Below are 26,248 nucleotides of genomic sequence, written 5' to 3'. Positions count from 1 at the left end.
GTCAGGTCCTGGTGCTGTCCAGTTTTCATACCTGTCCAGTTTTTCAGTCTCGATGCAACGGACAGCGAAGAGTGACAGTGAAAACCGCAGAGGAGGTGTAAAAAGTTTGAGAACCAGCTGTGAATGCATTCATGTCACAGACATTCTGTCTGAAGCTGCCACCGTCTCCCTGTCGACTTTGTTTTGACTCTCCTGAGCTGAAGTGGATGCTCGGCGCAGGCTGAACACAACGCAGCGGTCAGTCGATAGGCGTCCTCAGAGGGGGGCCGAGCCTCGCTTTGAAGTGACTCTCAGTCACTCACGGCTGGATGTGAAGCCGTCCTGCTGAAAAGCTTCTGCTGACAGAGAAACTCGGCCGTCAGTGCCACTCTGGTCACCAGACGCCACAATCTGTGCCGGAGTTTAAACCAACTTCATTATTCAGGATCAGTACAGTTATGCAGCACTATATATATGAAACAAAAATCTATTATCTGACTCAAGGGACTTGTTCCCACTGCAGTGGCAGGCATTTGTCTGATTTTTGGTCTGAATTATTAATGATGAGGGGGGGGAAAGAAAACAGACCTTGAGGAGAAAAATGTATGAATAAACGATGCGCATTACTTGAAGTATGTATCCAGTCCGGATGCAGGGTAGTGGCAAAAACATGTTCGGCTCTGCATTATGCATCAGGTCCTGCTGGAACACAAGAGGTCAAAGAAGGAAGAAAGAAAAGGTGTCAAAGAGACGAGTTTTCCCTTTAATATTCACACGTCACCTATATCGTGATAGACAGACAGACAGACCTTGATGTTAACAGTATTTGGTATTAAGTATATGAGAAAAAGGAACAGTAAATGGATTTTTTTGGATGTGCTATTCCACTATCTGGCCACCAGATGGCAGCTCTAGTCCTCCGTTGCCCATTAGGAATTGGGAAATGTAGGGAAGTGTTAGCTAGCTCAGACCTTTTCGGTGTTTATAAACTCTTTTATTTATTCATCAGTATTTTAAAGAAATGACCAAATATTTGTTTCTCTTAGGGCGAGGACGGTTTCCCAGGTTTTAAAGGAGACATGGGAATCAAAGGTGACCGGGTGAGGAGCTTGAATAAAACATCTTTTTTTCCCTCCACACAGCAAAAACAGAATCCTACCAAGTGCATTGGTCCACTTTCTAGTGCAAATGTCTTGGTACACTTGACATAAGACTAAACTAACTTGCTTGTAACTTTTCAGCAAGACAAAGGAGCTTTTTTTAAGTCAATGATTCCTTAATATTGATGAAAAAGTACTAGTTCCACTGGAAGATTATTTCACTTGTAATATGGGGGAAATATCTTGTTATAAGTTAAATAAAATCCCGGTGGAGCTAGTATTTTATTTTTATTTATTTATTTTTAACCAATATTAAGGATTTTTTTTTTAACTTACAACCATTTATATATTCCTGAAAAGTTACTTATAAGTTAGTTTTGAAAAAAAAAATTTAGTACAAAGATTTGCACTAAAAATAGAGGATAAATACTTGGTAAGATTCTGTGTTTTTACTGTGAACTTCATAGGTCAAACATTCACTTTCCTCTGTACATTGAAACACTCATTTGAACATTTTATATATATAATTTTTCATGGATGGCAGGGTGAAATTGGCATGCCTGGGTCCCGTGGAGAGGACGGTCCTGAGGGACCTAAAGGCAGAGCTGGCCCCAACGGAGAGTCGGGGCCTCTCGGTCCAGCAGGAGAGAAAGTAAAGAAAACTCTTATCTTTCTGGCCTTATCTAAGTTGGACTTTTGCTCTTGCTCACCTTGTCGATGTGTCCCAGGGTAAACTTGGTGTCCCAGGATTGCCAGGTTATCCCGGACGACAGGGACCAAAGGTAAATACGAGCTACTTTCAACACGAGAAGCATCATACCTGATAAAACATCACAGTGCGTCCTAGCAGCCATTGTGCAGACTATCTTTAATCTTGTTCATATAGAGTTATATTTTTACACCTAGGAATGCATTTCAAGGTGAGACATTTCAGCAGTTTATGTGAAATGCGAGCCGTAAGTAGGAGAGAATTACCTGATTCAATAAACGGCCTTGTCTGAGAGTAAAAATATATATTTTCTATAAAAATGACTGATTATTAGACGGGGGATTACAAACAAGCACTTGCTAAATGGCGAGTTCTTAACATTTAGTGTAAAGGAAAGTTTTGATTGGTTTGACTTTAATAACATAACCTTCACAGATACATTAGTAAATGACACTTATAAATAGGCTTTTCTGCACAAGGTATGAATAAAACAGCTTTGTGTTTTATAGCTTTTTCATGCTCAGTGTTTGGACAAGAAATACAACATTCACAAATTTGTGGCTAATTTCTGATATCTTATTTTTGAGCTTTTATGTAGTCTTAAACTGTTTTCAGCACCTCAGCTATCATTAGCAGTTAGCACATTTAGCACAGTTAGCATTGGTCTCCTGTAGTGAAATCCCTGTAGAATGTAAATACTAGTTACCTTCCATCTCAGATCTCCAAAAAGGTTAGCAACATTTTCTAATCCAGCATGTTTCATAGGCAAATGAAGTAGAAGACTGAGGAAGATTTTTTTTAAAAAAAGCCTTTGCTAAGCTCCACCCAGTCTTCCTGTTATCAGCCTAAGTTTGGCTCTCTCTTAGGCTGAAAAAAACCGCTGCCGCATAGTGATGTTGTGTTTTCTCGTAAATGGCTTCCTACATCTCTGCGCTTCCTCTGACTTCATTTCCAAAGACGTCGTTGATACTGGAAAGAGCCACCTTTGAGTCTTGTTCGGTCCTCATTGAGGAGTGTTGTTGTCAGCTGGACTGTAGCAGCATGGTGTGTTCACTGAGCTGGAAAAGACCCAGAAAAATAAATCGTCTGAATCCACATAGTGTTGTCCTGTTTTAGGAGGATGTTCTCCTTAAGATTAAACATTGCGACTAAGACATATCCTCCTCTATAGCTTTTAATACAATGCATTAACTTGAACAAATTAGAGGGAAAAAAAAAAGCATTTTTCTCACGAACGTTGCAAGTTTTACATTTGCCGCTTTAAGAGTCTGACACAGGGAAGCTCAGCGCCAACAGTGGAACACTGAGAAAGATATCTATCATCTCAGCAGATGAATACAACATAATCCCTTATTGTCATGTATGCGGTGACCCATGAAGCCTCATGTGCCTTCGTGATATCTCCCTCTGATTTTTGACAGGGCTCGAGTGGATTCCCTGGCTTCCCTGGAGCCAACGGCGAGAAAGGAGCACGGGTAAGGGGGAAACACACACCCGTAACGCCGGAGACATAAAAAACTCACTTACCATGTGTAGCATAAAATTTGTTCCACCATGAAGGCATTTTTGTCAAATAAAGCTACAGCAAACGCCACGTTGGGCGAGAGAACGACTGATTTGGAAACGGTTATGGAGCCCCGAGGCTGAGCTTGTTCTCACGACTTTGGGTTTCATTTCAGATCAAATTCAGGAGACAGGTTTTAATTTGATCTTTTAAGAGAGCACCAAACTCTTTGATGTCACTTTTGAGTTGTAACCCAATGTTTAAGGGTTAGCAGAGCTTTTTTCCTGTTTTCAATTGCTACAAACTGTGAAGAATAAGAAATGGTGCAAAGTGATCTATTAAGGAGTTTCTATAGACTTTTACCAAGCAGATACATTATAGCAACATTATAGGACTGTGGTCTGCTTTCTGCACGTTGTCATTACATGAGAAACACGAACACCGTTACATCATTGGTGATTGTGTTAGCTTTGTCCCTGAGGTAACAGCATTCAGCAACGGTTGCACAAAAAAGACCCGACTATGAATATAGCAGGTAAAAGCAAAAAAATCTTTATGGTGGGATGTTCAGCTGCAGTGAAGATGGCTTTAATGATGTCTAGAATCAAGACAGTTTCTTATTGAGCTGTGTTGCCACCAGTGCAGAGCTTGCTTGGATGTTTGGACAACAATCTTATAAGAAGAACCGCTGCTAATAATAAAAAACAACAATTTCATATAAAAAAAAAAAAATCAATACCAGCTGCAAATCTACCAGAAATATCAACATGGACCTCAGAAGTTTGGTGCAAGAATTATTTCCTTGTTGAAATTCTTCTTTTTTAACTGGCTGGAAACATCTAGAAAATAATGTCTAGAGAGCCAACTGCAAACCGCTTGGCAAAAAAATAAAAAATAAGAGCAGAAATGAGAAGATAATGGATGGAATTTAGCTCAAAAGTTCACATCCTGTACGAAGATGTTAACGCTCCAAATGCAGACTCCAACTTACATTTTGATGAGTTTGGTTCTAATAGCCTGCAAGGCTAATAAAAGGTTTTATGTGTTCTTCACAAAAACAGTAGAAATACATCAAATAATCTTAGGCTAAGCTACAAAATATTTGTGTTTTAGTCGAAACCTTGGGGACTGACTCCATATAAACAAATCAACCTGCAGCCCGGCCACAGATAATTGCTTTAGCATATTTTGTAGAAACAACAGAGGAAGCATTATTAGCTTATTTTTATTCTAAAGTGAGGCATAGACTTGTGTTGCTTATTTTTCTGATGAATAGCAGCTGGTAGTTAAAATAGATGAGGCAGGATTTCTTCTCCTACTCCTCTCCAGATCTGAACAGCACAACAAATTCATTATTTTTCAAAACTTTTGACGGCACTGCATGTCGTTTTGGCATTGATGTAAAATTGACTTGGCGTGCAGAAACAGGAAAACAAGTGGAATAGAATGATTTTATTTTATTTCACTGTCTTTGCTCTTGTCTGTAAACTCTGCAGTCCTCTCAGCAGCTCCACCCACACACCACTTCCCTGCAACGTGAGCCACCGTATTGTTGGCATTTTTAAACAGCATCCTGATTAAACAAACAAAAAGAAAAAAATCCCACTTCTACTCCCTTTGGCGTTAAAGTTATTTGAATCCGATGCAATGCCCTGACAATGACTGATTTCTGTTTAATGTCTGTGTTAAGAAATAAAACCAGACTTTTGCTTTAGACAGTGGCGCAAATCCTCAAGGTTTTCTCTACAGCACTGTAATGATATCGATCCTTGTCTAGGAAATATCAGGAGAACGCGCAGAACAAAGACAAACCTTATAAAACTGTTTCCTTTTGGCTGTCCAACAGGGCATTGCTGGGAAACCTGGTCCTAGAGGACAAAGAGGTCCAACGGTTTGTCCTCGTCCCTCGATGATTTATTTATCGACCATCAAACAATCTGAAAACGGCAAAGACATCATATTAACCAACAGTTTCTCTTCCTCTCTTTAGGGGCCTCGTGGTGCTCGAGGAGCCAGAGGTCTAACAGGCAAACCCGGTCCCAAGGTAAACCCGCCGCAACAAAACATGATTGTTTCACGGAGTCCAAAACTTCTGTGAAGTATTTTATCCTCCAGCTGAAGCCCATCAGAAATAAGTTCATATTGAGCTGCAGTGATGCTGTGCTGTGTGTTTCAGGGAACAGCAGGAAACGACGGCCCCCCTGGCCCGCCTGGCGAGAGAGTAAGTCCTCTACACGTGTGTTTCGTGTCCGTATAATCCAAGATGCAAAAATAATGCAGTAAGTCTCAGCGTGCATTAATACACACTTACTACAGAATCAATCAATCAGCCAATGAAAACTAGTTTAGCTTCTCCGTACAGAGGCATCTGGGGCTGATGTGCCATCTGCTTTGTGCTACCGGTACGATTTCCTCTGTTTGTTCTCATCATTTGGTCTGATTTTAGTGCTAACCTGATGTCTTAGTCCTACAACATGGTGGCGACACTCAGAATGTGACATTTGCAGGCCGCTGAGCTGGAGCCCCCGGCTGCCATCTGTCTGCCTGCCTTAACGTCTCCGTGAAGCCGCCGGTCAGAGTGTGTGGCTCTGGCTGGGGCACCAAGTGTGTCGACGTCCCGGGTTTCTTTCCAGAACTTTATTAAACCTTCTGTACCCCATTTTCAAGACCCCTTTTAAATAGACAGAAAGAAAGCAAACTGAGTTTTCGAAACTAAAAAAACCATCTTGATGTCAACCCACGTACGGTTTGTTTTCTGGTTCTGGATTTTTAAGTTCCAATCATTACTGATCAGGTGCAAAATTAATTGATATTGATTTTCCTGAAAGTTTTTCATTTTAAAACGTTTAATAAAAATGAATCTGAATATGTTGCACACTACAGTAGCACATTTATTTTTTTCCTTTTGGTATTTCTCACAGATTTAATATCCATGAGAAATATTATTAAAATAATAAAGAATTTAACTAAATCAATTAAATTGATCCTTGAGGTCAGGTCTTTATGTTCTACGCTTTCTACATCCATTTTTTTTTTGTTTGTTTCCTGACATTTTCTTTAATCCAAATCCCAGCAGTTGTATTCCCAGTGCTGTAATAAAGTGTATTTCTCCAAGAAATGAAAACGCTCCCAGTCTAAACATTTCAGCCCAGGGTGACCCAACTCAGCAGGAAAGTTAAAGTTGCTGCACAATAAAAGTCTCCCAGCAGTGGTGCGCCGTATTTAATAACTTTCAGAGAATGTTTTTTTTCCTTCTTGAATTTCCAGCGTTGTTCTGGCGCTCTTTGAATTCGCTCCTTAGCAGAGGAAATGTGACATTCCGACGTGAATCTGGAGACAAAAGCCACAAAGGAGCAGCTTTAACTGATAAATCAGCTGCAGCACATTCTTCGTTTGTGTCCGCATTTGCATTTTTAGTGCAGAGACAGAGAGGAGAAGGAGTCGTTCTTAAAAACTCTGCAAGCTAGAATGAATTCAAACTCACGCAGGCCAGAGACCAAAATGCTGAAGGTCTTTTTTACTCTGTGAAAGCGCCTTCGTTTAGAAGAGTCAAATTGGTAGCTATTGTTGTTGGTGAACGAGGTGAATTGGATTTCTCTTCAGGATTATCTCCTAATATTTCGCCTCAAGTCTTGTGATACCCCTTTGTGTAGTAAAATGTAATCTTTTATTTACTCCTGTTTAAAGTTAGCTTGTAAACCAACAAATCTTCAACATTCAAAGCCTAGTTTCTAAAAAAAAAAAAAAAAAAAGACTTTTTCTTCTGTTAATTTAAAAGAAAAATGTTTTTCCCCGAAGCTCTTTAAAACTTCCCAAAGAGCGCAGCTTGATATGACACTTCTGGTGATTCCGATTTGCAGATGCTGATAGGCAGCCATCAACCTTTTCAGCCCTGCGATCCTCTGTGGGCGGAGGGCAAGTCTGAGATTCAGTGATGTGACATTTCACTTGGCTAAACCGGAAGGTCATAAACGCCTCAGTCCTGACCGCTTAGACCCTCTTGACTTGAAACGGAGAGGTTTTTTTTAAACATCTTTTGTATGCACAACCACAGAACAAGTGAATAAAAACGGAGTCGACGGCAAAGACGATATTTAGCTCGTTTTTGCCGATTTTTGGATCGCAAAGATCAAAGTCTGTTTTGTTTGACTCAAGCGTTCTGTAAAATCTCTGTTCTCTTTGGAAATGTTAGATTATTTTTTTTGCATATAGAGAAACAAAAATATATTGCAAGAATTGCAGCAATTTCTTTTTTTTTTATCTTTTAGTATTAGACTTACTACAGTTATGTTTTTGATATTTAAAGAGATGCAGAAAACGGTTTGCTTGATCTTTTCCGCATTTTGTCACTTTATAACTTTAAACTTTTTGTGTTTTGCTTTGGTGTTTTTGATGACAGATCATACACAACGTGGAAAAACTAAGTAATAATTTTACTTATGAATGAATATTAACTGATCTTATTTAATAGCATCAGGGTAGAGAGGACAATTCACAGTTATGCACTATTCTGTCATGTAAAATATAGTCAAAGTTTGAGGTTATAACATGACGAGATGTGAAGAAATGTAAGGGACACGCTGCGTTTGCGAAACACTGAAGGTAACATGGAGTCTTTGTTATTAGCAAGTAAACTATTATGTGGTCTAGTTCAGTGTTATCAAATATATTTCTATGTCAGGGCTTGATGAAAGAGGAAATGAGATGACTTTATTTTTGCAAGCTTTATTACAGTCTAGTTTTATATATATATGTTTAAGTGTACAAAGCCAGAAAACAATATACTACCATATTCAAGGTAACTTGTAATTGCTTCTCATACGTTGTATGAAAGAAAGCAAAAGAAAAAAATTATTTTATCACTCAGAAAAACACCAAATGAGATTCCACTACAGCGTAAATCAGTGAGAAAAGATTTTTGTCGATTAATTGTGCAGATTTTATTTGCTTTACAAAATGTTTGGTTGGATTAGTTATGATCCACTCAGCAGTTTTCCCAGTTTTTGCACCAACCCATATTAAATACCGTGTAGTTTCTGCAGTTTAATAGGATTTCTTCTTGCTGGTTGCAGGGACCTCAAGGACCTCAGGGGCCAGTGGGCTTCCCTGGACCAAAGGGCCCCCCTGTGAGTAACTCTTCTCTGGTTTCACATGAGAGGCTCCGACAGGAACTCTGGATTAGCGTCTCTTCCAGGTTCTGAGTCTTAACCGTCCGTCACTATTTCAACTCCAAACGCACATTAGGCTTGATTCAGACGGAGAACTATTTGGAGAACCTCAAGTGGCATTCATGAAGGTTCTCTCACATTTCAGTTCAGACAGGAAACAAGTGATAATTTATTTCTTTTTTTTACAATTATAGAACTTGGGGAAGTCTAGACATTTGTCGTTTCTGAATAATAAATAGAAACCGCAAACAGATAGTTATAAGAATCTGAGCAGACAGGCTTTTGTGCTACCAGTATTGATTTGTAAATAATATGATGGTCAATAATGTTGTAGTTATTAGTGTTTTTATTTTTCTCCGACAGGGACCACCTGGAAAGGACGGGCTTCCCGGACACCCTGGACAGCGTGGAGAGACGGTGAGGACAGGAGCACAACAGAACGGGAATCTTTCAATCACTCAGTCCAAAATATGAATCATCTCATTATTTGTAAATGCATTTATTGCAAAGATTTACTCTCTTTTTCACACATCTCAACTGCAGAATAAATCTGATTCAGTATATGATAGAGCTTATTGTTGAAATATTCATTTATTATTATTATTATCAAAGGAGGCTCTCTATAAATGTGGACTCTCCACATTTATTGGCACCAGGGTAAAACAAATTATAAAAATGTATCTTTTATTGCAGCCGCATAATTTTCTGTCAACATTTAAATTTATGTTGTTTTTGATTTTAGTTTGAGAAAAAGAATGTTGAGGAAAAAATAGATTTTAAAAAAATCGTCATTAGTAACTTATATGAAGTACATGCAGGTGAAATTTAATTGTAAGTGTTGTATCCTTCTCCTGACTGCTACCTTTGTACCTTACCATTATGTTTGATGCTGTGGCAACTGTGTTTTTAGCGAAATGAGTAAATGTCAGGAATATCACAAAAAAACAACTGAACTTTACTTCAGGTTCATCAGATTCACTATAAATGATGGCAGATGTGAACGGAAGAAAACTGATTGCTGGAATCGAATCAAAAGGTGATTCAACAAAGCTTGGTTAAAAGGTGGACACACTTAAGAGATACAGCATTTTCAAAAAACAAAGTTTTACATTTTTCTGCCCAAAAAATGTTTTGTTTTTGAGCGAAACTGAATCTGAACATCGTGGCCTTGTTAGTTTACGTTCTTAAAGGGGCATTTCAGCTATTTTGTGAAACATTATGTACTTTACGCTTGTAGGTTTTAGTAGATTTTCTGTTTGGTGGTATTAGAAGCTGACCTGCATCAGAGGCGCATTTCTCTCAGCCGCTCTTCAAAATGGGAAAGATGAGAGAACATGACATTCAACAAATGCAGATGTTTGTTGGTGACAAAAAAAAATGTCTACATTTCTAGATTTGACCCAGTTATGGAAACAATAAAAAAAAGTTTATCTTTCTACCACATCCAAATAAGAGGTAAAAATATCCCCAGAACTCACCGTTAGACGAGTTTCTACTCTGCAAATACACAAAATCCTATCAAGTATTTTTGGTCTCGTTTTAAGAGCAAATATATTATTATTACACCTGGAGTAAGACAAAAATAACTTACAAATAACTTTTCAACAAGATGTAATAGCTCCTTTTAAATAAATATACCCTTAATATCGATGATAAAGTACTAGTTTGACTGGCAGATTATTTCACTCATAACATTGGAAATAATCTGTCAGTGGATCTAGTTATTGTTTTCTTATTAATATTAATGAAATATTGCCTTAAAACACACTCTGGAGTCTTGCTGAAAAGTTGCATGTAAGTTAGTTTTGTCTTTTCAAATGTATCAAGATATTTGCGCTGGAAACTAGACCGGAAATACTGGATACGATTTTTGTTTTTGTTTTGCAGTGTACTGTAATTATTTCATGTGAAATTGTGTGAATACATCAGAAGAGTTTTTTTTACTCGTCAACACGGCTCGCTTACATATATATATATATATATATATATATATATATATATATATATATATATATATATATATATATATGTTGATGCTGTGTATTGCTTAGCAGAACTCCCATCCTTAAGATAAAAGTAACCTGAAAACTGCTGCACTGTTTAACATGGATTCGCTGCAGCTTCCTCCAGCAGTCCCTGTTTGCCCCTAATGACTAATATCTTTACTAAATCTCAAGTAAAGCTGCACTGACACATCAGGAATGTCCCAAGGACTACTGTATAAGAATTACCCCACTGGAAAGGAAGAAAAAAAAAATCCTGATTCGATCCCATCTTGCAATTGCTGCATTCCCCCTGCTCTCATCTTCGATCCCTGCACTTAGTATGCGTCAGTGAACCTTTGCTCGACGAGTCTCTGAGGACGATAAATTTCACTGCGGGCCTGACGGATCGTCAACCCCGTTATTAGAGCTTCCGCTTCCACCTGTCCCCTTCCCTGTAGATAACGGGGGGCACAACAAGCGAGCTCTTCCCTCCGCCCGCCACGCCTCGAGCCGTAACGATCGACTCCTAAGCGGCGTTAAGGGCTGCAGATTTACGTCCCGGCGAACAGGCGACACGAGCATCCAATATGAAAATGGATCACGGCAATAAAGACGCCCGATCCGAGCAAAACAATCCGGATTTCAGGAAGTGCAAATCAAGCGTCGACGCCCGCGTCTCCTCTGCGACGCCGTTGACCTGGAGGCGCTTCATTGAATAATACATCACCCTGAATGACAAAGTATTGTGATCAATAAGCCCGGGGACTCACCGCGCGTCAGCTGGGATTGGCTTCCTGAGCGCCCGGATCTAAATCTCTCTCTGGTTTTAGGATGATAAGTTTCAAATCAACTTATCCTCTGAAAATTGCTTATGGATTTGAGAACCGAGGGACTGGGCGATCGCATCAAGCTGGAAAAGTCAGGTGAAAGTCAAAATGAAGAAGTCGGTGTGAGCTCGAAGCTGTTAGTACAGTTAAGCGACTTCACTTTAGCCTCGTCATTCTCAGAGATTCAGAGCAAAGCGGATCTTTAAAGTGTTTACTGGTGGAATCCTGTTTGTGTGTGAGAATTGCAGCGCTTATCGTAGAAAAAAAAAACACAATTTCCCAGTTGCAGTGTTTCCATTAAAGAAGAAAGGCAATTAGAATCACACATGAATACATTTGTTCACACAATAAGTCAGTAAAAATGATGCCAAGCCATCATCCCCTAACTACTTCCTGTCGTCGTCTTCTTCTTCGTGATTTGCGCCAGAGGCAACATCCAGATCTTGGTCCTGTGGGTCGTGTGATGCGGAAAAAAACATTCCCATTGCACTTTTGCAAAATAAACCAAAACCCCACCTCATCCTGCCCCCAAAACTTTTTCTTTTTCTTTTTTTTTTGGAAATTGCTAAATTCATTTTCGAAATGTCAACTTGTGCAATTATTATATGGTAAATGGAAACGCAACTAGTGTTGACGATAGACCGCCTGTTGAGTAGAGAAACTTCTGTCACGTTACGAACACAAACCTAAATGTGATTTTTCTTTTTTCCGTTTTCTTTTTTTTTGGTATTTTGTGTGACAGGGCAACACAAACTAGAGCATAATTGTCAATCAGAAGCAAAAATGACACATCACATTTAATTAATTAATTTATTTTTTTTATAAAAATCTGAAAAGCTAAGCAAAGGTTTGTGTTCAGCTCCTCTGACGCTGTGAAATTTAATCCTGTGCCTCAGGAAGTCACCTAATTAGGAAGTGGAGGGTTTCTTCTTTGTAGAGCACCTGAGATGCGACTCGAGGGACGTGGAGGAGATCAGACCTTTGCTTTGATTCTGAGATCAATTAGGGACGCCAGACTACACGGCGCTCTCGTGGGGCCGGCGCTCCTGAAAACCGTTGGATTTGAAAGGTTTCCTGTAGATATGCAACATAATTATCACCTGAGCAGAGCTTTTATTGTTGTAGCGTTTTCCTTATGGCTTAAAATCTCCAGAAGTTTCGGAGACATCAGAATACTATGAAAAGAAATTAAAGCAAGCAAAAGGAGATCATTTTTGGAAAAATTTACCTAGCAAGAGGTTGTTTAACACAGTATGTTTTCAAGGGTCTTTGAAATTAGCGAAAGACCTGAGTTAACTGTGTGGTCATGCCATTAAAATGCGAACCTGAATGAGCAAAATTGCCCATTTCTGCCCAATTACTGGGAATGTTGTGGAGTTTAGACCCGAATGCTGATGCATTTTGCTCCTGAGAGGCACTCTTGTCTTTTTCAGTGTCTAGTCAAGTGTAATTTTCTTCTTTTATCAACTTTTTTACGATTTTACTGTCAGTCTGAACTCCATAAGCTGCATGTATGATACATCACGTTCATTCAGTAAATCTCCTCGTTGCTTTGCTAATTTCGCAGCCACATTTTTTAATATCTAGCTTTCAACAACCCAGAGAGAACAAAAACCCTCTGAATCCTGAAAAATCTTGAACATTGAACTGATTTCAGAGTTTTTTTTCCCCAACTCAGTTGAGATCCTTATGGAGGGGAAAAAAGAAAACGAGGCTCTCCAATATAATGTATCTAACATTGAAACATAAACATGTTCTGTCATCAGTTTTGCTTTTTGTTTTGAATGCAAAACATCAAATCCTACACAAGAAAAAACACAGTTTTCATCTACATTCAGCTGATGTTAATTTTAACATATTTAAAATAGTTTAAAATAGTTTGGAGTCAGTTCAGGAAACTCAGTGTATTTTGTCATTTAATCTTGATTCTTTTCATATAATGGAAAAACTGTACTTTCAAAACTTTGATGCATCTTTATGTCAGATTAAGGGAGGTGATCCTGGTCTAATTCAACTCATTTAGTTGATCTAGTTCATATGTATTGGTTTTTAGGTCTAAATAGTTTATCTACTTATTTCCAACATGCATGACGTTAACATTTCATCTCTTGTTAGCTATTTCATGTTTTTTTGCTTAAAATCGAGTTAGATGAATTTCAAACTTTTCTGTTTTTACGTTTTGAAATAAAAACTGCTTATGCTATTTGCAGATTTGAATCATATTGAGTTGTTGTTTTCAAAAATTAAGAAGCCAATATTAAATGTATAACAAACATACAGCGTATTAAACCAACATCCATTTTGATTTCAGGGTTTCCAAGGAAAAACTGGCCCACCAGGACCAGGAGGTGTCGTCGGGCCTCAGGTAAGAAAGATTTTCAAACCACAGATTTATTTGTTATCAGAAAATTTGACCAATGTCATGATCTAAACATGTGATCATCTAAGGGACCCACTGGAGAGACCGGTCCTGTTGGTGAGCGAGGACATCCTGGACCCCCAGGCCCACCTGGAGAGCAGGGTCTTCCTGGTGCTGCTGGCAAGGAGGGAGCCAAGGTATGGTTGTGGCATAAAATACTAAAACTATAAATACGCAAACAATAAATATGAAAGCTATGTAAGGAAGATGCCTGAACATTTGGAAATTCATATTAGATGATGCCAGGTGGGTGTTTCATAGGAGATCAGACAAATAAAATGAAAACTGTTCAGTCTGTGACTGAGTTTAGATGTTATGAACACTTCCAAAGACTTATGACCTCTTAGGCTCACGAACACTCAACGGACAACTGGGTGTTTTGGAGTATCGTCTCTAGAAAGAGATTCGGACAAAATCAAATGCAAGATTCTCACTTTTCCTTTCCGCTCATGCAGCAAGCAGCTCAGATCTTTCCATTCCCTCTCTGTCGTTCCCAGTCTGGCGATTTAGAAGAGCCCATTAGCACCGGAGAACACTTTTTTTTCTTTTTTTTTGTAAAGTAGAGCCAGAGACCTGAGACCAGCCCCTCATTGTCAGGAGCCTCCAGCGTGGCCCCGCCCACCCGCCCGCCTCCCTCTGAGCTCCTTTTTTTTTTTATTTTCACCCCGTCTCCTCCGAGCGGACAGCTTAATCGAGTCTGTCGGCTCAATCCAAACCCCGAGCCACCCGCCGCCCCGCTTCCCTCCCACCTCGCTCAAACCTGTGCATCAGTATGCCAGTGTCACTTTGGCGAGGCCTTGGCAGCAGAGACCAAATCATCTAAAACCTCTCAGGCCCGCTGGTCTGGGCTTCACAGTGTGAAGATAAAAGTCAAAGCACACACACACACACACACACACACACACACACACACACACACACACACACACACACACTGGCAGTTTGGTGAAGTTTTTTCCACTTCATTCAAATATCATTGCTTAGAAAAGCAGTAGTTTTTTGGCACTTTTTTTTTCCCCTTTGGAACAAAATACCAGAGAGCTGTTAAAATAAAAACTTTAATTGAGAATGTATGAACAGTAGAGAAAGAAATGGTTTCCGTTTTTTATATATATTTATACTTTATTGCGTTAATGAGTTTTCATTTCAGCCCAAATCTTTTCCTCTATATGTTCATTGACCGAATGTTCACACCGTGGCTGTTTGTGTGAAAACACTGATAGATTTGGTAATGCCTCTTCATTGACTGTGCTGCTGCAGCGCTGATGAATAGAAAATAATACACGCTTCAGGTAAATGCCACTAATGGGCCATTAGGGTTCGCCTGGTGCTTTTGAAACACGTACGCCTCTATTCCTGCTGGAAAGTACAAAGCCATTAGTTGATGTGCAGTCAGTGTTTAGACATGGAGGACATAATATAGAATCTTTGTGGACTTGATGATTTTTGTGAGTAGAATTGAGTTCAAACGCACCAGAAGCAAAATAAATAAAGATAATATCGACAGTAATTCACTACTGGAAACAAAAAACGTGAAGTTACATTAAACCTACATCGGGTACATTTGGATATGCGTTCCGATGAGACTTGTTTTTAGATTAAAATGAGCTTTTCAAAATAACCATATGAAATTATGCAGAATACCAAACGTAAGCCTTATGATTGGATCCATCGAATATTTTATAATGGTAATAGATGTAACTCGTTTCACCTTTTTTGTTGTTTTTCTGATTTCATTGCGAGTGAATGAGGTATAAACTGACAACTTCTTTTATTCTCTCCTAAAGGTATAACCTTAATAATGTGTGGTTTTTCTGAATCAATCGTCATTCAGCTGACATTATTCCTTAAAGTTAAATGTTCGTCTTGAAGTTTGGTTAAAAATGTTAATATAAGAATAATTATGACCTGATAAAAATCGATGCAAATTGCTCCCATTGTTGAACCGGTCTACATGTATTTAGTGTAATTTGCTTTGTGAATCTAGTTCAGTAAAAAAGGAAATGGCAAACGCAACACAGATGTATTTATTTATTTATTGATGATTAGTGACCACTTTCTGGGTTTGTTGTTTTGCACAAACTTTACCTGTTTTATTCTGGGGACTCAGTTGAAAAACAAAAACCAAACAAACTGTGATCTCACATATGAGTCACCAGCCACTTTAAGGTCGACTCCATGCCAAAGTCCGCTGCAGCAACAAAAAAGAAATAAACTTTTGAAACTAATTCAATAAAACAATTAAAAAATTTAATTTGTACTTTACATATTTCCCTGTTGTGAATCCTCACCAGTTGAAATATGTCGACGTCTGAAGCTGATACGATCAAAGACGATCTCAACTGTTTAAGAAAATAAAAAATAGTCCTCTGCACCATGGTGAGCACTTAATGCAAATATGAAATGAAAAACTCCTTCTGTCTACAACTGGCAGCTAATTTTTTTGTTACGCCCTCCCAATCTGTGCCGCCCTGGGCAGAAACCCACGTCATCAAAAGCAGCAACTGTTTACAACCAAACAAGTGGCTGAAGGAATTTTCTTCAGATAGTGATTCTGTGAAGCTTTTGTCAGACATTGTCTTAATAATAGCTCACAGTTGTCGTTCATGTGCAAAAAACATTTAAACTTTGATATTAATATTTGATTCCTTTTCTCTTATTAAGACATTATAAAACACAATTTAAGTCTGGAATGTTCATCCAGTCATTTTTGACATATTTCAGCTGATTTTCTGATACTTTGCGAACAATAATAATAATAATTAAAAAAAAACAATTTCTGTGTATGCAGGGTGATCCTGGACCACAAGGCTCCTCTGGTAAAGACGGTCCGCCGGGCCTTCGTGGCTTCCCCGGAGAGAGAGGTCTACCCGGCGCCACGGTAAGAACCGGATACTTCACCCGCAGCTATCCGTCACAGTTTTTCTCCACATGCGCCTGCTGGTAGAAAGTGATAGACCACAGCTACATAACAAATGAACCCACACCTATCTGGAGCTGTTCACTTCATTAGAGGCAGCAGCCCTGGAATGCACTCGCAGCAATCAATCCGGTGGGAGGAAATCCGAAGTGACATCTAACAAATGAACAGGCGCTGCTCCTGCGCTGCTCCACTGCCGCAGAATCCACGGCTTGGACCGCTGCAGTGGATAATGGGCCTCCTTTTTTTTTTTTTTTTAGAGAATTTGGGATTTGTTAGGGACTTATTTTGAAAGTCTTTTCCCCAGTTTAACTCAAGGACGTCTATTGTTTCATCATTCGTCAGTGCCAGCGCTTTGGAAGGCGCGGCATTTTGTTGCCGCATGCATTATTTAGTAAATAAATAATTAAGTCAAAAATGTTGGCAATTAGACTGGAGTGGCGCGGGACGGATACACTGTCGGGGAAACAAAGCATTTCCTCAAGGTCATCCGAACTCGGCAGGACATGCCTGATTGTTTCCTGCCATCGTAATTTAGCCCAGCACGCAGCCACCGTCTGCAGAAACTCATTACCCATACTGCCTTGTGCTGCTCTGGAGCTCACTGGGGAGTTGCACACACATACAAACACTCGTGCATGCATGCAAACACATGTTGGACCTTGATAGATATATATAATAAAGCACACTCCGTGCAATGTTTTATTTTCTTGCCACACAACCACAGAGGCTGAAATATGGATTTGAATTATTTACTCTCATTTGCAGTACGGCTGTTCAACATTTGGATGACTTCTGAACTTTTTCTTCATCCAGAGAGCAGAAATGGGAAGAGCAACCCAAAACTAGTACTCAAGTGAGAGCAGCAACACTTCAACATATTTTTACTCAAGGAAAAGTAAAAAGTGGAAATTACTGACACAACAGTAAGAAAGGTTGCGTCAGTAGAAAGTCAACCAACAAAAATTAATAAATCATCTCTATCCCCCATTTCCATTACCACCCTGGGCAACCGCCCATCTAGCCCCCATCTCATTTTTCTAATGCTAATAGATTTTGAAGAAAGCAATGAGAAAGAGCTCCAGTAATATCCTCATGTACCAATCCTCGATCTTTGTTTTAGGAGGAGGAAGTTTCCTCTCCCTTTTTTTAAGTTTTACAAACACGTGCAAAAAAATAAAATAAATAACTAAGTCAAACAACATTTGTGAAAGTTGAGGTAGTTTTTCTGATTCTCAGCCGGACTCAATTATGTGTTAAAGCACCAAACCGATTTCAAACATGCTCTTTATATGAAGCTGTTCAAGCCAACTCCATAAAGTGGGTTTTATGATGATGATGATTTTCAACCTCCTTACTAGTTTTTTTGGACTTTCTAGTCGAGCCCGTGTTTCTGCCAGTTTCATGGCTCAGAACGTGGAGGGTGAGAAGCTCTGAATTTTCTTCGGCACTCACTCATTTTGGGATGAAGTGACAAACCAGCAAACGGAGGCAGACAGTTGGAGCATTTAATGAAACCTGTGCTGAGATCCAGCGTGGAGATTGTAGCGTTATTACTGGCAGATGTGGAGATTGTAACGGTCAGTTTTGTTTCTCTCTTCGTTTCAGGGCCCAGCTGGTCTGAAGGGCGGAGAGGGACCCCAAGGTCCACCCGGTCCTGTTGTAAGTACTCTGGCTTTTACGCATTTCCTGACAACATTCTCATTAATATCTGTACACCATGTTAAAAGCGTTAAGGTTTACAAGTGCAGGTTGCTTAAAAGTGGTTTGCATCATTTAGATAAAAAAAGATCACTGTGTGTTTCAATCTATTTCTTTCTCCTGACTCAATAAGAGTGTGATATATTTATTCACTTGTCAAAAACCAGACTTCATTGTGTCTGGTTTTTCTTGTTGTCGTCTGTCATCGTCGTACCTCGCTCTTCTAAAGTGGAACTGAAGTATAAACTTCACTCACACATGCACTAATGAATGAGTGTGCAGGCATTACAATGCATTACGTGTCAGAACAATCATCTGTTGTTTTCAGATAGTTTACAAATAACTTTTAAAAGCATTTAATGCATGTGAATTCAGGCTCCTTTACTCTGATACTAATAAATCCGTTGCAAGAAATTACCTTCTGATTAGTAAACCCAGAGTACAATTAAATCCCAGTGTTAAAACAAATGGTGTATATAGCATCTTACTGACCAATCAAAGCACTCACAATTCAATTAAAATTAAATTAAAACCACTTTATTTATCCGAGGGTTAAATTAAATGCTGTTGTAACTCAAGATTATATAATTTCCTTTAAAAAGTCATTGTTAATGACGATGACTGTAGGCAGGAAGGATCTGCGATTGTAATCTGTATTCCAGTGAATCTAACTCCAGATTCTTCCTTTCTGTGTTCTTGACTTTTAGTTGCTTCTGAATAATTTCCTGTCTCCCCGACTGAAGGCTTTTTTTCCTCGTCTAGTAGTTTCTTTGAGTCACTGGTGATCCAGTGTTTGTCGCTGCTCTGGCGGGGACGATGTTGTCCCAAAACAGTCGCACACTCAGTCATGATGTAACAGGGCAGCCGTTTGCGGTTGGATTTTACGGTGAAGAAGACTTCAAGAGGTAGAGTCAGGTGGAAACAGCAGTTGGTTTATTCTCTTCCCAGCATCAACACACACTCAATCACAATCCTTTTCTCTCCTCACACAGGTGAAACCACAGGCTTAAATAGTCTCAGCTGTGCTGGACCCAACCACCTCCAATTCACAGGGGGATCTCCCTTAACAAATCTCCACCTATTTAAATAAACTACAATTTATTAAATATAAACATTTAAATTTACTTTTTATAAATATTTTATATTTTTTCTTACACCAAATGAAACACCACAAAAAACCCATAAACAATTATCTCCCCACACTTTTCAATGGCCTCTCCCGAACCTATAAATGGTGTCTGGACCCCCGGGGTTGTATTTGTCCAAACACCCTGGAGAGGACACAGAAAAGACAGGTGAGTCACTCATTATCAGCACTCCACACCTAACAGATATTGCACAAACATTTGCTCAGTTTTACCCACCAGTAGCTCCTTGCTCTGAGTAACAATTATCCTCCCTCCACAGGCAACCACCTCACTTTCCAATGAGGAGCAGCTGTGCAGAGCCCAGAACAAAAGGCTACATGCTAATTACTAAAATATTCAATAAATACAATTAAAACTTCTCGTGTGCAAATTGTTGTTTATGTGCAAATCTCTGCTTAAAGTGCAATGCTAAATAAAGTGCTTGTTAATAAAGTGCAAAAAGTGTTTTTAAAGTGCTAAACAGTGACTTAAATACAAATAGACCCAGTAATGAAGCTCTCTTCATTACATTTCCTCCCTCCTCTCTTAAGAGTACCTCAGTCCTCTGACATTCTGGATAAACCGTCAGCAACCACATTAGACTTCCCTGGCTTGTACTGGACCGTGAAGTCAAATGGCTGCAGCGCCAGGTACCATCCAGCGATTCGGGCGTTGGCATCCCTCATTCGTCTTAGCCATTGGAGGGCACGATGGTCAGTCTCTAAAATAAAGTGACGTCCTAAAAGATAATACCTGAGGGCCTCAATAGCCCACTTCATGGCCAAACACTCCTTATCCACGGTTGAATATCTTGTCTCTCTATCCAGCAGTTTCCGACTCAGAAACACCACAGGTCTTCTTTCACCGTCCACCTCTTGTTGAAGAACAGCTCCAAGTCCCACCCCTGAAGCGTCTGTTTGCAAGATGAATGGCTTAGTGAAGTCTGGTGTGTGTAGAACTGGATGAGTACATACTGCTTGCTTGAGGTCCTTGAATGCTCGATCACAGTCTTCTGTCCAGCACACTTTGTTGGGGGCTGCACCCTTTGTTAGATGGTTCAGCACAGCTGATCGTTCTGCAAAAGAAGGTATAAATTTCCGGTACCAGCCCACCAAACCCAGAAATCCTCTCACCTTCCTTTTTGTAGTTGGAACTGGGAAGGACTGGATTGCATCCATTTTCCCCACTTGAGGCTTTATTTTTCCAAACCCAATGACAAAACCCAAATACTCCACCTCTCTCTGGGCTACAGCACACTTCTTTGGGTTAATTGTCAGTCCAGCCAATCTGATGCGGTGTAGCACCTCCTGTAGGTGAATCAGATGCTCCTCCCAGGACTGGCTATACACCACAACATCATCCAAATATGCTGCAGAAAATTCTGAAACATCTCTCAGCACATGATCCATTAAACGTTGGAATGTTGCTGGCGCACCCTGGAGCCCAAAAGGCATGACTCTAAACTGGTACATACCAAAAGGAGTTTTGAAGGCGGTCAGCTCTCTTGCTTCTGGTGCCAAAGCCACTTGCCAGTATCCTTTGCACAAATCCAGCGTTGTGATGTAGCTTGCCGAACCGACTTTCTCCAGTAGGTCGTCAACCCTGGGCATTGGGTACGGGTCAAAATTGGACACAGCATTTAAATTTCTAAAGTCTATGCAAAATCTAAGGGAGCCATCTTTCTTTGGTACCAGCACAATCGGGCTGCACCATTCACTACTAGATTCTTCAATTATCCCCAAATCCAACATCAGTTTTATTTCTTTTTCTAGTACTGGAATCAACCGCTCTGGTATGCGATAGCTCTTTTGACGACTCGGCACATCTTCTTTAACCCGAATCTTATGTTGAACCAGTGACGTAAATCCTGGAACTTCTTGAAAGAGCTGAGGATCCAAGAGAGGTTTGACTTTTTCCTGCTCAGTAGGGGACAGATGAGAAATGTCAACCAAAGCACAGTCTGACATGTTAGTTGGAAAAAATTTCTCAGTCACCTCCTCATCCTTAACTGCTCTCACAAATAATTCCTGGTGCACTGGCTCTTGTTGGCTGTGGAACTCTTTCAACAAGTTGACATGAAATGTCTGATGCTTCTTAGCTCTTTCTGGCATGTATAGTTCATAAACCACTTTACTCACTTGTTTGGTGATCTCATATGGTCCATGCCATTTTGTCAGCAGCTTGTTGTCGCTGGTAGGAAGCAATAAAAGAACCTTCTGACCTGGAAGGAAGACTCTGTCTCTAGCCTTCTGATCGTACCATCTCTTTTGATGTTGTTGAGCTGCTTTCATGTTGTCCTGAGCAAAAGATGCCACTTGCTGCAATCGCTCCCTCATGTTGATGACATATGCTGCAATGTTTTCACCCTCTGGTGTAGCGTCTTCCCAACAGTCCTTCAGTAGATCCAATGGACCTCTCACTTGACGCCCATACAATAGTTCAAAGGGTGAAAAACCTGTAGACACTTGTGGGACCTCTCGGTAAGCAAATAACAGGTACGGTAGCCATTGGTCCCAGTCGGCACCTGTGTCAGAGACAAACTTGCGCAGCATATTTTTGAGAGTCTGATTATATCTTTCCACTAGCCCGTCCGTTTGGGGGTGGTAAGGGGTGGTCTTAAGTCCCTTAATCCCTAATAATTTATAAACCTGCTGCAACAGTTTAGACAAAAAGTTTGTCCCACGATCTGTGAGAATTTCTCTAGGTATTCCTACTCTAGAGAAAAGCTGCAGGAGACAGTTAGCAACCTGTCGGGCTTTAATGGATCTGAGAGGAAAAGCTTCAGGGTACCGTGTAGCATAGTCACATATCACCAATATGTAACGGTGACCTGTAGAGCTCCTTTCTAATGGGCCCACAATATCCATGCCCAGCCTTTCAAAAGGTGTCTCAATAATTGGCAGTGGTTGTAGCTGGGCTCGAGCTACTCCTTTGCCTGAAGTCAACTGACATTTTTCACAGGAACTACAAAATTTAGAAATCTGGGTATACATTCCCGGCCAGACAAAATGGCAGCTGATTCTACTCAGTGTCTTATAAAAAGCCATATGACCTGCCCATGGAATTGAGTGCCCTAGCTCCATAACTTTGTGTCTGAACTGTTGTGGAAGGGCTAATGCTTCACACTGTCCCTTCTTCTGATACAAAATGCCTCCTTTAATAACGTAAACTGCATCTTCTAGGAAGTCTAGCTGACCCTGATGAGTTCCCCCCACCCCAGTTACCTTTTCAAACCAAGGTTTTAGTGTAGAATCAGCTCTCTGGAGTGCACCCAAATCTGAGGGAATGTCAAACTCAAAGAAGTTATCTGGCTTAGATAATTGTGCTGTCTCTTCATCACCTGAGCCTTTGAACTTCTCCCTTCTTTTCTGAGCTTTTGACTTTTTGGTTCTTCCTGGTTCTGCTTCTAAAGACTCCCCAAAAAAGGGCAACTCTTCTAACACAGTCTTTGAACTTTGCGCTCTTGTTACTACATTACAAGGTTTCAATGGTTCTACTGGTATATCCGTTTTAGGACACGAGTTCTGGGCATCTCTGTTGGTAAGAACTTGGGGTTCATAGTCTGACTGGTGGATAAGGTCAAAGAGAGTGGGTATATCATTACCAAGTATAACTGTGAATGGCAAAGAGGGAACTACAGCTACCTGTACCAAGTATGTTTGACCTCCCACTGTCAAATACACCTCAGCAGTAGGGTAGACATGTTCATCTCCATGTACACAACTTATTTTAACCCCCACCCCACTTAGCTTTTCTGCTGAGATTAAGCTAGCATGTACTAGAGATTGAAAGCACCCAGAATCAAGCAAAGCTTCTTCTTTCTGCCCATTAACTAGAACAGAAATAGTGCAAACTTTCTTTTCCACAGCATCCATAGCTGGTCTTGGAACAGAACACAAAAGTGATGGCTTTGATTTAAGGGCAGGACAGAAATGTTGTGTATGACCAAAGCCATTACAGTTGTAACATCTAATATCTTGGACTGAAGACTTGACAAATGGCTTTTTAACATTGGGGGGTCTTTGGGAAGGGAACTGCTTTAAACTAGAAACATTTCTAGCCTGACTTTGACCAGAGCCCTGTTCACCCCCAGTGGACTTACTTGATTGGGCATAGTGAGTCTCTCGGCCAAAATAAATGCTCTTGCTCCCCTTCCTGGCTGATGTGAAGACCTCTGCAAGAGTAGCTGCTTCTTTTGCCGTCTTTGGGTCACGCTCGCGTATCCAGACCTCCAACTCTGGATTTACCATCCTTAAAAACTGCTCCAGAATTATCTGCTCAGATATTTCTTCCACAGTAGATTTATCAGGTTTAATCCATCTTGAAAACAAGTCTTTCAATCGCACATAAAGTTCACGTGGCGTCTCACCTGATTCAATCTTCAGGGATCTGAAGCGGCGTCGATAAGTGTCAGCAGTGATTTCATATTTTGCCAGAATTGCCTCTTTCACTTTGTCATAGTTTTCAGAGTCAGCCATATCCATTAGAACGTAGGCTGTGCGGGCCTTGCCGGTCAACAGAGGGACAAGACGAACCGCCCACTCATCTCTAGGCCACCGACACACCTGGGCCATCCTCTCGAACGTCGTCAGAAAATGCTCAATGTCGTCATCAGTGGATAACGGAAGAAATCTTGGTTCAATTATGGACCTGGAACCATGAGCCACCTGGACATCACCACCATCAGATTCTTCTGATTCACCTGCATGTGCTTCAGATGTCCTGGGTCGAGCTTGTGTTCCTGATACCTCAGGTTTGTCCAATACAGCATGCACTTGAAGCTGCATTTGTTGAAATTGATGCTGTATGCTCTTCCACCTTTGTTCCTGGCGGGAAAAATCTTTATCAATCTTCAGGTCTCTAGCCACTTGAGACCGCATAATAGATTTCACCATCACCGCCAGTTCCTCCAACTTATCTTCAGGGTTGGTCGCTGCCATGGCCTCCATTTCACAGGAAGCTCCAGCTCCTTCATCAGGCTCTCCTTCTTGGCCTGGCTTTTTACCACTTCTGGTCATCATCTTCTCACCGTGGCATGACTGGCACACTTCTGACACCACTTGTAACAGGGCAGCCGTTTGCGGTTGGATTTTACGGTGAAGAAGACTTCAAGAGGTAGAGTCAGGTGGAAACAGCAGTTGGTTTATTCTCTTCCCAGCATCAACACACACTCAATCACAATCCTTTTCTCTCCTCACACAGGTGAAACCACAGGCTTAAATAGTCTCAGCTGTGCTGGACCCAACCACCTCCAATTCACAGGGGGATCTCCCTTAACAAATCTCCACCTATTTAAATAAACTACAATTTATTAAATATAAACATTTAAATTTACTTTTTATAAATATTTTATATTTTTTCTTACACCAAATGAAACACCACAAAAAACCCATAAACAATTATCTCCCCACACTTTTCAATGGCCTCTCCCGAACCTATAAATGGTGTCTGGACCCCCGGGGTTGTATTTGTCCAAACACCCTGGAGAGGACACAGAAAAGACAGGTGAGTCACTCATTATCAGCACTCCACACCTAACAGATATTGCACAAACATTTGCTCAGTTTTACCCACCAGTAGCTCCTTGCTCTGAGTAACAATTATCCTCCCTCCACAGGCAACCACCTCACTTTCCAATGAGGAGCAGCTGTGCAGAGCCCAGAACAAAAGGCTACATGCTAATTACTAAAATATTCAATAAATACAATTAAAACTTCTCGTGTGCAAATTGTTGTTTATGTGCAAATCTCTGCTTAAAGTGCAATGCTAAATAAAGTGCTTGTTAATAAAGTGCAAAAAGTGTTTTTAAAGTGCTAAACAGTGACTTAAATACAAATAGACCCAGTAATGAAGCTCTCTTCATTACACATGACATTGCTTATCTGGTGAAGCAGCTCTAAGCAGCCCTGTCGGCCTTCTTCAGCTTCCTCTGACCACCTTCTTGGAGTTTTCTTCATTACAGATGTGTTGTGACCATGACATTTATATTCTGAGCAGAAAAAAAAACAACTAAATTAACAGATTAGGTCTCTCTTTGAAGATGTATGAATCTTTGACGTTTGTATAAAACAAATCCAAGTTTGGAAATGTAACAGACATGATCACTAACTAAGCTAAATGCTGAGAGTTAGATATCCGGGTCACAGAGACAACAGATGGACATGTTACAGACGACACCTTCACTTCTTCTTTTCTTTTGCCGCTCCTCTTTGAGTCTGTCAGGAAGCCCAGCAGAAAGACATCGGAGTCGGGGACGTAATCCTGCCTCCGTGTCACAGAGGCTACTTTGGCTCGTTCTTCGTTCGCCAACATGTTTGACAAAGACCTCACGATTGTTGGAGGAGATGGTTTTAAATTCCTCCTTCTCTCTCTCCTCTTTGCTCCTGCTCTCCATCCATGATGCCTCCTTCTCTGCTAATCTGGGATTTGTTTGAGCAGTTGAGGTATTATTTGAGCTTTTCCAATGTTAATCAGTTGCTCCGGGTTGCATACCGCCTCGTTGCTATGGCTACATGTCATAATAAATATCCAAAAGTAAAAAAAAAAAAAAATACTGTCAGCAATAATAAATGTCCAAAAAAAGAAAAGCAGTGCCTCTGTAGTAAAGTAACAGTTTGTTACAGAGTAATAGCTCAGTAAATATTGCGACTAAGTTGTAAAAAGGTGAAAAAGTACAAAGGCTATAAATACTCTTGCAACGTACTGGATGTATTTGTTAAAACAAAACAAAATAAAACTAACTGTTTTAGCTAAATACAGGATTAGAAATCTTAAAATTCAGTCAATGATAAACATTAGGGGATATTAAA

The 26,248-nt window shown here is 40.2% G+C and overlaps 2 protein-coding genes and 1 long non-coding RNA gene across 5 annotated transcripts in view; 2 read left to right on the top strand and 1 right to left on the bottom strand.

The window, feature by feature from the left end:
* col11a1a (collagen, type XI, alpha 1a) overlaps positions 1-26,248 on the top strand; it is a 100,919-nt gene that overhangs the window by 46,786 nt on the left and 27,885 nt on the right. For all 3 annotated transcript variants that reach the window (XM_015005677.2, XM_015005680.2, XM_088001199.1), the window contains 13 exons: positions 1,026-1,079; positions 1,624-1,731; positions 1,808-1,861; positions 3,210-3,263; positions 5,139-5,183; positions 5,283-5,336; positions 5,469-5,513; positions 8,365-8,418; positions 8,824-8,877; positions 13,584-13,637; positions 13,721-13,828; positions 16,483-16,572; positions 18,220-18,273. In XM_015005677.2, the coding sequence (XP_014861163.1) occupies positions 1,026-1,079; positions 1,624-1,731; positions 1,808-1,861; positions 3,210-3,263; positions 5,139-5,183; positions 5,283-5,336; positions 5,469-5,513; positions 8,365-8,418; positions 8,824-8,877; positions 13,584-13,637; positions 13,721-13,828; positions 16,483-16,572; positions 18,220-18,273 (828 nt within the window). The remainder of the gene's footprint in view (positions 1-1,025; positions 1,080-1,623; positions 1,732-1,807; positions 1,862-3,209; positions 3,264-5,138; positions 5,184-5,282; positions 5,337-5,468; positions 5,514-8,364; positions 8,419-8,823; positions 8,878-13,583; positions 13,638-13,720; positions 13,829-16,482; positions 16,573-18,219; positions 18,274-26,248) is intronic.
* Positions 19,135-19,830, top strand: LOC148153325 (uncharacterized). The gene is made up of 2 exons (XR_015761706.1): positions 19,135-19,217; positions 19,305-19,830. It is a non-coding gene; the product is annotated as an uncharacterized LOC148153325 (long non-coding RNA).
* Positions 19,997-25,160, bottom strand: LOC148153324 (uncharacterized). Its single transcript, XM_088001408.1, has 5 exons — positions 23,542-25,160; positions 21,699-21,858; positions 20,914-21,041; positions 20,193-20,352; positions 19,997-20,129 (listed from the first exon to the last, which is right to left on the bottom strand). Exons 1-5 carry the CDS (start codon positions 24,458-24,460, stop codon positions 19,997-19,999), a joined length of 1,500 nt encoding a protein of 499 aa, XP_087857534.1. The 5' UTR covers positions 24,461-25,160.

This window comes from Poecilia mexicana, unplaced genomic scaffold (genome assembly GCF_051168715.1).
Source record: "Poecilia mexicana isolate PSO_F unplaced genomic scaffold, ASM5116871v1 scaffold_20, whole genome shotgun sequence".
NCBI classification, from domain to species: domain Eukaryota; kingdom Metazoa; phylum Chordata; class Actinopteri; order Cyprinodontiformes; family Poeciliidae; genus Poecilia; species Poecilia mexicana.
The sequence above is the reverse complement of the archived record's forward strand: the minus strand, read 5'-3'. Positions and strand labels throughout refer to the sequence as shown.